Genomic DNA, 13,443 nt, shown 5'->3' with positions numbered 1-13,443 from the left:
TGTTTGTCATGCACAGCGTTTAAACGGTTCGATTCGTTTATTCCCTAAGTGGGTTTTATGTTCGAAATAATGAAGAAGAAAAGGCAATTTTCCCGACATTTTCTACTGAAGTAATTTTTTCTTCGCGAACCGTTTGTTTAATTCAAACAAAAAATTCCAAAACAAATTTGCAGCTGAATTGCCAAACTACATTTGATTGTTTAATCCATGTGTTAAGTAGGATCTTTGGTTAATTGACGTCATTCCAATTGATTTTTATAAAAGAGGAAAATAGAATAAACAAAAAGGATTTATGTTGCCTTAAACAGAGTTTACGAAAGATTGAATGTAACGGAAATTAATTTAGTGAAATGAAAATTAAATTAATCGGCTTTTTCCCTCCTCCATTTAATAGTTTGCCTATTTACTCAGAATCTTGCGTTTTGTAGCAGAATATATGCTTTTTTGTTTTATTCTTGGTTTAATAAACTTGATTTTAAATGGTTTTGTCAAGCACTACACATAAACTATTTAAGTTATTTTATGGTATTTACAGGGCTAAAAAAGAAGAAAAAAACGTCTTAATTACCGTTGCTTTTAATCTAAGTTGAAGTATTTTTTCGATTTTATTCATAAGAAAACTCTCGTTTAAACAAATAATGCAAGTCTGAACACAGCAAAGGCACATTGGAGTTTAATAAGTAAATTTCCAACGCGAGAAAAATTTTGCATAGCAAATTCTGTTTCATCGCTATTGAAAGTTTAAAGTTAAGTGAGAAATAAACTTCCCATATCTTAGGCCCGATAGCCTAGTTGGTAGGGCCCCACCTCCCCCGCCCGTCTATGTCCAAGAGTTCGTGGGTTCGATCGCAGCCGGCCCGAAGACTCCTCGCGTCGTAAATGGTGACTGATTCACGTTAAATCTGTCGAGTCGCAAAGTACTCCATGTTCCTATAACAAATCAAAACCTCTGGGGGTACTGATCCAGGAGCTTCTTAGTCTTCTGGATTGGTTCAGAACTACAAGGCTACGGAGTTGAACATTAGTAGTCGTAAACTCAAAAAATTGGGTTGGCTGTTCAACGACGGGTATAAAATAAGGTATAAAATATATCTTAGGCCCGTTTGCTTTTTAATGAGGTGAACCGGGTTCGAATCCTGGTGATGACAGGTCGATCCGGATTCCGCATCCGGCTTGCACCGACCACAGTGCTGACGTGAAATATCTTCAGTGGTAGACGGATCATGGTTCCCTTACAGTCAGGCTAACCATGGGAGCTTCTCGTGGTCTTCATCAACATGGCTACTCTAGATATGCATTTTAAATCAAAATAAAAGGAAAAAGATTCTAATTTTTTGTTTTTTTATTGTCATTTTAACATTAGATGTGCGCATTTGCTTATAACGGCAATTCACAATAACGACAATTCAATCTGCTATTATGATTTGTCGTTATAACAGACTTTTACTGCATTTAATATAATTTCAATGAAACCAGAGCCAAAATGAAAAACATTCCTACGTAGTTTGCTAGACATCAGATGTTAGAAAATCGATACGCTTTCGCGTGTTAACTCATAATCATATACAAATCTGAGACTCGTTAATGTATGAATCCGACACGAGCCTTATTTCAATGTCTGGCAGTACACAAAATTAGCAATCGTCTGAGATACTAAAGTTGTATTTAGCATTTTAATCGAGTTTCGAAGCTGCGTTAGAAAGCTTCGAATCATATAAGACAATTTTCGACAAAATTGTTGTAATATACAGATGATGATCAAAGCTATGGAAACATTTCCTCAATATTTATTTGCGCAGTAATTTATTTTTGGAAGATTTGAAAGATATCATGCTTTTTGAAATGGTGTCTCCATGCAAAAGTTGCATCGACTAAGATGAGCGTATGAAGTTAGACGCTTCTTTCTTTTTCTATTGGGTACTTGCAGTTCAAAAAGAAGAAAACCTCACATACCCACACATGTGACCTATAACGTCAGCGCCAGCTAATCTTTATCAGTTTAAACGGTTACAGAATATAGACGCAAGAACATAAAAAAACCTCAGAACATAAAAAAAAAAAGTTGTCTCAATTCTTTTACCTTTTTTTCGTTATTTATAAAATACTATTTGTCGTATTATGTAAAAAATTTTTGGCTAATAATAAAAAAAAGATGCAATTATTACGTGGTAACATTACATAAGCAACGAACGGTATTTTGTTTAAAATAAATAAATTTCAAAATTTTGGAATTGCAATTGGGTATTTGCACTTCAAGAAGAATATCTCCCATACCCACGCATGTGACCTATGGCGTCAGCTAATCTGGCGTATTAAAGTTGAGCTAAGTTTCTCTAAATAAGTTAGAATGTTAATTAATGATAAGTTAATTAAGTACAGAGCCGTAACGCACATCGAATGAGTTGAAATATTATTCTTTCTCGTCCACTTCTTTTTATTTAAATTAGATTTATTATTTGTTTATGTATTTTATTGTAACTATTATGTATTTTTGTTTTATGTACTTAACTACTTCAATGCATAATAAGTTTGTTTATGTTCCACATGGTTTAGTGCCTGTCTTTGGGTTGAGTCTCTGTGTAAATATATAGAGAAAGAATTGAAATCTTTGAGTAAGAATCTTTGTGAAATAATTTAGAATGTGTCACTTTAGAGAATTGATACTTGACGGGCTTGGCTTACTCGAAATAGTATTTAAAGAACAGTTGCTAACGTAAACAAATGCCACGTTTCAACAACCAATCAGATTTGAGATACCCACACTACGTCACTTGCAGGTATCCCATTACAAAAGCACTCTAATATAAATGCTAAAATCCTATTTAATGATTTGAAAATTTCTGGTATAAAAGCTAGAAAAAGTGGCAACTCTTCCAAGCACTTCCATGTAAAATCTTCTTCAGCAGTTGCTGTATTAAGAAAGATTGATTCTCGTCTTGAAATGTTTTCATTATTTTGTGTTAGTTAAAAACAAAACGTGAAGATTCACTGTCATATCTAATTGTAACAAAAAAGCATTTTGAATTTAAATGTCTTTATTTTTTTTTCATGTATTCTTAGTTTAAATAATTTCTTGCTGACACTTTTAACAGGGTTCAAACAATTAATCCTCTTGCGACTCCTTTAGTCGAATATATTTTTTTCAGTGGTAGCAAAATATTTTTTAAACATCTTCGGAGATGCTTGCGAAATATCAGTGTCACTTGAAACTATTGTGAGCACCACGACTTACAGATAAATTAAAGGTTCATAAAAGACCCGATAATCGATATTCTTCAGCGCCTGATAAATGAAACAAATTTAAATTTCAGAGCATTACAAATATTACGTTAGCATGTTTTGGCAATTCTAGACTCTGCCTGAACCCTTCTTTGCAAAATTAAAGAAATCCCATCTCATGTTTACATAAGAAAATCGGAACATCCCTTCCCGTTAATTTTTGCTTTGAGTTTAATTGCAACATCCTTCTCGTTGTTTTTTTGCTTTAATTGCAACATCCTTCTCGTTGTTTTTTTGCTTTGATTGCAACATCTTTCTCGTTGTTATTTCGCTTTGATTGCAACATCTTTCTCGTTGTTATTTCGCTTTGATTGCAACACCCTTCCCGTTGTTTTTTTGCTTTGATTGCAACATCCTTCTCGTTGTTTTTTTGCTTTGATTGCAACATCCTTCTCGTTGTTTATTTGCTTTGATTGCAACATCTTTCTCGTTGTTATTTCGCTTTGATTGCAACATCCTTCTCGTTGTTTTTTTGCTTTAATTGCAACATCCTTCTCGTTGTTTTTTTGCTTTGATTGCAACATCCTTCTCATTGTTATTTCGCTTTGATTGCAACATCTTTCTCGTTGTTATTTCGCTTTGATTGCAACACCCTTCCCGTTGTTTTTTTGCTTTGATTGCAACACCCTTCCGGTTTGTTTTGCTTTGATTGCAGCACCCTTCCCGTTGTTTTTTTGCTTTGATTGCAACACCCTTCCCATTGTTTTTTTGCTTTGCTTGCAAGACCTTTCCCGTTGCCTTTTGCTTTGCTTGCAACACCTTTCCCGTTGTCTTTTGCTTCAATTGCAACAACTTTCCCGTTGCCTTTTGCTTTGCTTGCAACACCTTTCCCGTTGTCTTTTGCTTCAATTGCAACAACTTTCCCGTTGTCTTTTGCTTTGATTGCAACACCTTTCCTGTTGTCTTTTGCTTGCAACACCCTTCAAAAAAAATTTCCTCCAACCTTTTCCTTTTTCAAATTTAAATTTCTTTTAAATTTGAAATTATTCCCAGTGTAATCGTTCCCATATTATTTAATTAATTTTTTCAATTAAAGAAAATTTAAAATAAGGGATTTTAGTGTTTTCCGGATAGCATTGTTCCTTCCCTTCCTACCCTTTTGCAAGGAAAAATAAGCAAACCACACCACCCCACTCACCCTCAGATGCTTTTATGTAATATTTGAATTTACCCTTTTACACAAAAAGCGTAAAGGTAGGTAATTTATGCTAATATTTGAGAAAAAATATCAATAATTTTTTTTTATCAAATATTTTTTGTTAAATGAACCAAAAACTGAATACGGATATATAGATTTCTAACGCTGAGTTTTAAATATTTAGTTGTGTCTGCAAAAATTCATTGCATCATTATAATGTTCGAAAATGAGTACATTTTACTTTGTTGGCGCAACAACTTAGCATAAATTGATTTATTTGACTTATTCGTATGCATCAGCTCAGTGCAAATTGGATTCATTTGACTTATTTTATTCATTCATTCGTTTGATTTATTATTTGGCGTGAGAAGTTGGCGACTTAACATTAAATTTATTATTATTAACTGTTCTGTAATTAATATTATGGCGAAATGGCTCTTGGCATTTCCTAGTGCATTCCATAAATTCCTAGTGCACTTTAGCATCCAAAGCTTCCTTTAGCTGCCATCTAGTGTGGCAGAAACTACACTCTAAAAACTGTACCTCTGATTTCAGAGGCACATTTGAATCATTTGTGCCTCTGAATTTTAAGGGCACAACGTACCTTTAAAAATGAAAGGCACAATGTACCTCTGATTTCAGAGGCAAAATCAGATGTACCTCTTAACTTGGAACGTACATTGTACCTTAGATTTTGCTTTTATGTACCGCTCATTGAAACAAGCATTTAGTGGTACCAAAACCTGTTATTTACCAGATTTGAACACATTTTTTTTTACCTATTTGTAATTTGCTAGCACTTTATATAAAAAGGGACTTTCTGTTTGGTTTACACTATTACCAAGATATTAATTATAATAATTCTTAATGAAAAATATTTCTCAATTCTTTGAATATTGGCCACTTGAAAGTGATCATTTCAAGGGATTCCATCTAAGGCTTTTTCATAGACAATTATAAAATATGTAAATTTATACCATTTCTTTAATTATGTAGCGTTTAATGATACTTCAACAACTACAATGATGCTTTTTTAATCAGATATAGGTACAAAAAGATAATATTTATTTCTGTTAAGCCAAGTCAATATAATTCATGGATTTTTTTTCTTTTCCAAAAAGCATCCTCAAAATGGAAATTTATTATAAATTTAGATATTTTTTAAATATTTAGAGATTTCATAAAATAGTTTTATAAGGTTTTATTTTCACACATAAAGAACAATTTTACATAATTTAGTAACAGTTACAATATGATGTATACAGTTGCACAAATTTGGAAAAACATAGAATATTTTAAAATGATAGATGTAGATTTTGACAACTTGGATATTTTATAACATGAAATATGCTTAAACAAATGACTTAACAACTGTAAAATAGAAGATTTCTTTCCATTGAAATGAATTTTTTTAAAATCCAGATTTTGGCGAAACATATTAACCCGTTAGGCGCCATCATTCCCATTTTGGGAACATTAGCTTTCAGTTTTTTTAGAAGTAACTGTACTTAATATTATTTAATCGATGATTTTATTTGAGCTCAGAATATATGAAAAGCCTTCTGCAATTTTTTTGGAAAGCTTGTTTCAGAATTTTTTTTATTTTATTGTATTTTAAAAAACGTTAAATTCTGCATTTTTGCCCCAATCACTAAACATGCATTTGTTTTATAAATATTATTAAAATAAAAATTACTTTCGTGCTTAAACTTGATTACAACAATCGGATATAATTCTCTTTTCTATAATCCGAATTTCGATGTCTACAGTATTTCTTAAAATGTCCTATTTCACCACAATAGAAACATTCACGTTCAAATCTAAATTTCTTCACAATACTTGGCGAATTCCATTTCTCATTAAAATGTTCTTTCTGGTGATCGTTATTACACGGAATAGCTTGTGGATCATACTGAAAATTGGCAATGAGATTTTCTTTAAAGTAATAATAATTATCATCATAAATTTCTGACCTTTCAGCAGGAATAAGCTGTAAAGCACACGAAAACCAAAGATCGAAATTCACACTAAATCTCTTCGCTTTCTGTTCAAAGAGTTCGAAGTACCGTCGAATTCCACACTTCTTGGCATCAATTTTAAACATCTCATTCACTAATTTTTTCTAAAGTAGGAAATCCTTAATAACAATAATATTTGTCACCAATTCTTTCAAAAACCTAATAAAACATTTCTGGAACGGATCCCACCGCTGCCACCAATTAATACATAGCTGTAGCGTATCAAGCTATATTAAAGAACTGTTCAGTTTTTTTTATAAAAGCATTTATTTCACACCACAACAAATACAATAACAAATATAAAGTACCCGTAACGGGATAGTTAAATCTTATAAAGGAAACTAGAAAAAGTGCCCGTAGCGAGATATATGAAAACTCACCCGTAACGGGATAGATAAAATATCATAAAACAAACTAGATAAACCCGTAACGGGTAATATGAAAACTCAAATTCCACACAAAACTAATTCTAAAAAATCAACAACTTTCTGTGTTCTAATTTTATCGTCTGCTTTTATTATTTGTATTTCGTCATAAAATATTTCGTTGATGTGCGCATGCGCTTCTTCTCCGTTACATCGTACCGAAGAAAAAAAAGGGAAGCCCATTTGAAAGGCACAGGGAACCGGTAAAATCCTTTCGTACCGCGCATTGACTCGCGTTTGCTTTGGTGCCTTTCATTTCTTGTGGTGCCTCTCATTTTTAAAGGCACATTAGTTGTGTGCCTCTAACGCGAGAAAATAAAGGGTACATTTAGCTTGTGCCTTTTATTTAAGAGGTACAGTTTTTAGAGTGTAGACGTCCAAATTAACATGGCTAACAGTATCTCACCCATTGTGGTGGTCCTGAAAGAATAGACACCACTTCTGGAGAACGCACTAGGTCTGCTCATCGGGAAGACTGATTGTGCAGCTCATAGGAAATAATATTACCACATAAAAATGTAGTCATTTTTATGTAGTAATTAATATTACCACATAAAAAATTTTCAATCAAGATAAAACATGTTGATTCGCAAAAAATAATTCCTTTTTCATTTAATTTAGATAAAACGTGTTAATTCGAATTAAAATAACATCTAAAACCTTTTTTTTTTCTTGGAAAGGTGCGGAACTTTTTTAATCGAGTGAAAAATTAGAAGAATCAAGTGCTCATTTTGGGGGCTCACTATAACTTTATGAATGCCCATTTCTTATTTCGTTGCCATGGTAACTAATACAATTACCATGGCAACACCGCTGGATAAAAAAAAGTATTCTGCCTGTAGAGCTGTATCGTGTGATAAAACATAAATATCGTCCATATCTATATATATACATCAATTTGAATAACGAGGAAGATATTTTTTTATGAGTTTCTTAATGGGTTTTTAATGATAGTTTAAAGAACTTGTTTTTTGTAAAAGAGAAAAAGAACGAATACCTTAACTTAAGGTAAATATGATAGCTGAAATGCTTCATTTTGCGTATGACCTTGTTTACCTAGAAGGTAGGGTGACACGAAAATTTAAATTCAAAAATAAAGACTAGAAAACGGAATAACAATTTACATTTTCATGGTTAAGAGAATGTCGATTCGCCACATGGCAAGTAATTGTAAGATGTCGAAAATTTCTAAAAAGTTGAAAACTTGATAGTATAGTTTCTAAAATTCACCGTTTTACTATCTGGTTAAAATATCTTAGTTGAAGATTTTTGTTTTGATAATTTTAATTTAGAACGGTAAAAATGTAAGTTTTCGAATATCTTTTTAACAGCTTTATTGTCTATTTTTTTTTCAGGAAGCTGGTACTCTTAAAGAAAATATTTCTTTAAAACATTCAGGATTCCTAAAACACAAAATTTTCTACGAAAGTACTTTTAAATAAAATATAAAAAATAACAGGGAAATGATAGACTCATACTTATTTGTGAACTCGGTATTTTCATTATTCAGTAGCATAACAGCCAGTTCTACCGGATTTTCCTACAGATTTTATTCCTAAATTTAAAGTAATAGTAAATTTATGCTTTTCGATTTCATTCTTTAATTTATAATTTCTATTCAGAATATTAAACATCACTAAGAAGTAAAGCCTTTCCGCAACAGCTCGTTGTGGGCCAGGGGTCATGGAGGTTCCACAACTTCCTGACCAACTGGTACCAAGCGCTCACCAAATGGTCCTGTAATTCCCTCACATTGCGAGGGGGTAGCGTGGCAGCACGAATTTGGTTTTCCAAGTAGGACCATTTGCTTTATTGGATTAAGGTCAGGGGAATTTGAGGGCCAAGGCATGACTTGAAAGTCACTGGAATGTTCCTCGAACCAATCCATGACGATTCGACCCTTATGAAATGGTGAATTATCCTGTTGGTAAACACCATTCCCCGCAGGAAAAACTGTTGCCATGAATAGGTGAACCTGGTCTGCTACTATGTTCTAACTAGCTTAATAACTAGCTTCTTAACTAGCTTACAGACGCCACGGATTGTTCTATGAGGATTATGGGTCCCAATGTACCCTATGAAAACATTGTTCCTGGGCGAGAAACCATGAAAACATGGGGCGAGCCCATTGTCATAGATGGAGGGTGGTCATAATGTAATGGCTCTTCGGTGTATATTTTGTTTAAATTTGATTTTTTTTTCTTTTTGGTCTATACGAGTAACTTAAAATATATAAAACAAAGTAATATTATTGACAGAATTTGTCATATTTTTCTTAACTTTGCTACTATTATAAAAATTTATTATTAATCATAGCAACCCTGAGCATATAGAATAATTTCAGATCAAATTATGGATGTTAAATATATAAATTCATTACACTAGTGTTTGTTAACATTGCAGCACCATGAATTTTCAGAAATGAATGGAAGTTATTCCATGTATTACTGTTAGAGGTAACTGAAAGCGGCGTTGTAATTCTAATCCTTCGCTTGTCTTGCCTCATTCCATGTTGGTTTTAGTAAATTTGCGTAATTATTTCATGATTTTGCAATTTTCGCAAACATGTGTGAATAATAAACGCGATTGCATAGCCTTCAACTATTACTAAATTTTCATAGTTAAAATAAATAGTTCTCATTGTGACAACAAAAATAGTGTATTAATAATAAAATAATTTAGAATTAGATGAATTTGGCCCCCATTGCATAAAATTTATACACACATTTAAAAGATCAGATACTCAAATGGTATTGTTCATAATATTTTACTGCTTGCTTTAAAAATTCTTTTCAATACTTTCTTCACTAAGATTTCTTATGCCTCACAAGGTTAATTTCTTCAATTTTTTTATGTATTAATTCATTTAATTTAGTTAATTAGTTTGTTTTATTAATTTACGATATATATATATATATATATATATATATATATATATATATATATATATATATATATATATATATATATATATATATATATATATATATATATATATATATATATATATATATATATTCATTATTTTCTTATATATTTCTTGTACATTACTTATTTTGATGTATATAAATACAGTTGATTTTCTACCTTTCTTCCATATCTCTAACTTTGTCTTGCAGCTCTGACATTTGCTTTTTTTTTTCATTTTACGCATTGCACTATTCTTAAAGTCTTAAAAAAATTATGGCAAAACTAATAATTAAATTCATTTATATCACACCATTTCTGTAACTCCCAATAATTTATACCTAGCTGTGAAATCTTCAGGTTAAACTAAGAATCAGGAAAAAACAAGAATTTTTCAAGGCAAATTACGTAATCCTATATTCCAAATGCTGAGGAATTTCCGTGCCAGGTTTTTTTTCTTTCTAGCGGTAGCGAAGAATATATATTAACTTTTTTTTCGGGGCCTCCCTGCCGCGCCTGCCAAACTCTGTGCAAAACGTAGAGGTAGCGGGTTCGAATCCCGCTGTTACCCTGGATGTATCTTCGTGCTGTCCTTCTCTGTTTTGTGCTATCTGTCCTTCTATTTTAAGTTCCGTGGTGGACTGATCGCAAGAACACGGTTCAGTAAAATGAATTTAGTCAATCATTAACCCTGCAGAGCGTTTCCCAGGAGTCCATTTTTCTTAGACATCGGTATTCACACTAACAAAAAAAAGATTTGCCTAACTACACACGCCAATTCGCTCTACATATGTCATTAACCTAACTCCAAATACTGCTATTCAAATTCTCACCGTTGGCAGTAAAAAAGGAACATTACTTCAGTGATAGTAGTGTTTTCGTTAGGTCCCCCGCTTTCTTACAAATAAAGCCGAGCAGTCTCATCGTTCCGCCAAGTATTCTGGAGCGTGGAGGTAATGGGTTCGATTTCCAATCCAACTATGGATGTATATTTTATTTCATAACCGTCGTTGAACAGCTGACCGAATTTTTGGGTTTACGACACCCAATGTTCCACAGCCTAGCCTTGTCATTTTGAACCCAATCCAAAAGACAAGGGAACTCCTGGATATGGGGAGAAAGTTGTCTTCATGGAGATTTGCCATACATGGAGGGGAAAATAAGAGGAACTTAGGGAATCAAACATGACGGGCTAATTCGTTTTGTGAGGACTTTTTTTTCAGTGGAAATACTCCACATTAGATTAAAACCTCCCGTGGTTAACCTGACGGGACAGAAAAGTACCATTGGCCATCCATCACTAGGGATATTTCACTTCAGCACTGTGGTAGGTTCGAGCAGCCGTGTGCGGAATTCGTATACAACAGCCATCGCTGGGATTCGGACCCAGTTCACCTCATTCGAAGACGAACGCTCTATACCCTGAGCCACCACACCTCCTGTGGATGCATATTAGCGATGTCCTTCTCTAACTTGAGTTCAACCGTTCTTCAACTTGAAGACGGGCTTATGAGTTACTTTTTATAATGAACACATATATGTGTCTACACATATACGTGTGCATATATATGTCATATACACATATGTGTGTAACAATATATAAAATGAAAGTTATTGTATCTCTTTGTAGTGAAACAACTGGGTGAAGAGTGTCTTGAAGACGTTCAGTGTCGGGTATTAGAGAAGAATGCCACCTGCGAAGATAAATTCTGTGCCTGTGATTCGGGGAGCTATCTGCCGCACGACGCCAACGGTACACTCTGCACCAACAGACCGGGTTTGTATCTCCTTCTTGTCCTTTCGATTTTATTTTATTTCGTCACCGGCATTTTTCGCAAAATCCAACCCTACCGAATTTCAACCTTGCAGTTATGAACACAGGATGCCGCGGGCGATTGAAATGTAAAAAGTGGTGACTAATAAAAGACAAAAATCTATTGAAAATTCTTATGGCTTTAACTTTTCCATGCATATGTTTTTCAGTTTAGTATTGAAAGTAAATACAAAGAATAATTGCCTTTTAAATATGAATAGTTTAGGAATGCAAGACACTGTGGTAGTTAGGATTGAATAATTAAACAGATTAAATAAATAAAAAAGAAATTGAGTTTCTATCGATTATTACAATTTTAGTCGCCCTTGGCCTTCCGTGTGAACGAAACCCCCAAAGACAATGGAACTGCTGAATCAAACATAAAGCGCATTAGATTAAAACCTCCCATGGTTAATCTGACGGGAAAGAAAGGGGACTCTGACCGTTGGTCGTCAACCACTAGGGATATTTTTCGTTAGAGCGGTGGTTGGTGGGAGTCGAAAGTAATATGCAAGGTTTCCTGTCCATTTCATAAAATTAAAAAAAAAAAAAGTGATATTAACATTAAGATAAAAAAATTATTTTGTCTGTAGATAATAATAAGCAATAAGATTAATAAAATTTCGGTTTAAAATGGACACAAACACAAAGCTGATAATGTGGAGCCGTCTCTAGCGGTGTTCTGGACACGGGTTGCTATGCAATTCTCAATTCTTAAAACACGCTAGAAGTGCTAAACTAAATCATGCCACAAAATAAAAGTCAAAATTAATTTTTTTAAAAAAAATTATGTTATGGTGAATGGAGTAAGAGAAAATTTTATTACCACTTTATATGTAAAATCGTCCCTCAGGGTATGCGATTTCTCATATATATCAATAATGTTTAAAGGCTTCAATGACCGACAATAAATTACAAATGAAAAAAAAAGTGTTTTTAAACACCCTCTGCCAAAAAATGTAGCAATAAATTTGTAAGTTGTTACAGTTATTTTGGTTATTATGTGCAACTATTGCACATAATTTCGTAAACTTAGCTTCAATATTTAATAAATTACGGACATTTTTATAAAACGCAAATTGTTTGCGTCTTGCCCGCTATAACTTTAAAAGAATTCAATAAAATTATACAAAATTTCAAGAGCAATTTAAAATTAATTACAAAATTATTGTTTTAAAATTTGAGAAAAGTTCGTTTATTACGTATGATTAGTTAAAGTAGTTCTTTTATACTGCACAACAACAGCTATACTTCCAAATTATTGGAATGAAGATGGTGCGTCATAAATGAATATAAGTGACGGTTTAGGCAATTGTGGACAGAGTAAATCCCAAACGGTAAATTAAAACTTATATTTTGAATTGAGGCCGAAAGGTGATTGATAAAATTAATTGGAAAATTATTTCAACTAGTTTTAGCTTGGCTGGTTAAAGTTGGTTTTGTTGTTGCAAATTTTTTTGAATTTGATAATTTGAGAAATAATAATTCTGAGTATGTAATGGCGAACAAAATTATTCTAAATTAAATTCCTTAAATCAATAATTGACTGTTAAACCATAAAATTTGTTGCCACTTTCAATAAACGTTCAGATAAATCGGAACATGTTGATAGGTGTGCATAAGTTAATAATCATGAAATAGGGCATGCAATTTAAAATTCATAATGACTCTTACTGTTGTTATGAATTTCTGCCTGAGCAACAGAGAGCGCTGCTTACAATAATTCTATATGTATCACTTGTGCGGCAGGTGATGAATTGATATGGAAGGCTTTTTGGAAAGCTTAACAAATATTGCACTAAATTAATTCTTTGTACTCGATTCAAAAAATTTGATTTATTGTGACCACCACTAGATATAAAA

General features: G+C 32.7%; 1 protein-coding gene across 1 annotated transcript in view; it reads left to right on the top strand.

Annotated features, from left to right (window-relative positions):
* LOC107452715 (uncharacterized) overlaps window positions 1–13,443 on the top strand; it is a 119,146-nt gene that overhangs the window by 74,962 nt on the left and 30,741 nt on the right. Inside the window, exon 3 of the mRNA XM_016069285.4 lies at window positions 11,398–11,544. Coding sequence (XP_015924771.3) covers window positions 11,398–11,544 — 147 coding nt within the window. The remainder of the gene's footprint in view (window positions 1–11,397; window positions 11,545–13,443) is intronic.

This window comes from Parasteatoda tepidariorum, chromosome 6 (genome assembly GCF_982258835.1).
Source record: "Parasteatoda tepidariorum strain Cologne lab strain chromosome 6, Ptep-v5.0, whole genome shotgun sequence".
NCBI lineage: Eukaryota > Metazoa > Arthropoda > Arachnida > Araneae > Theridiidae > Parasteatoda > Parasteatoda tepidariorum.
This window is presented reverse-complemented; position numbering and strand designations above follow the sequence as displayed.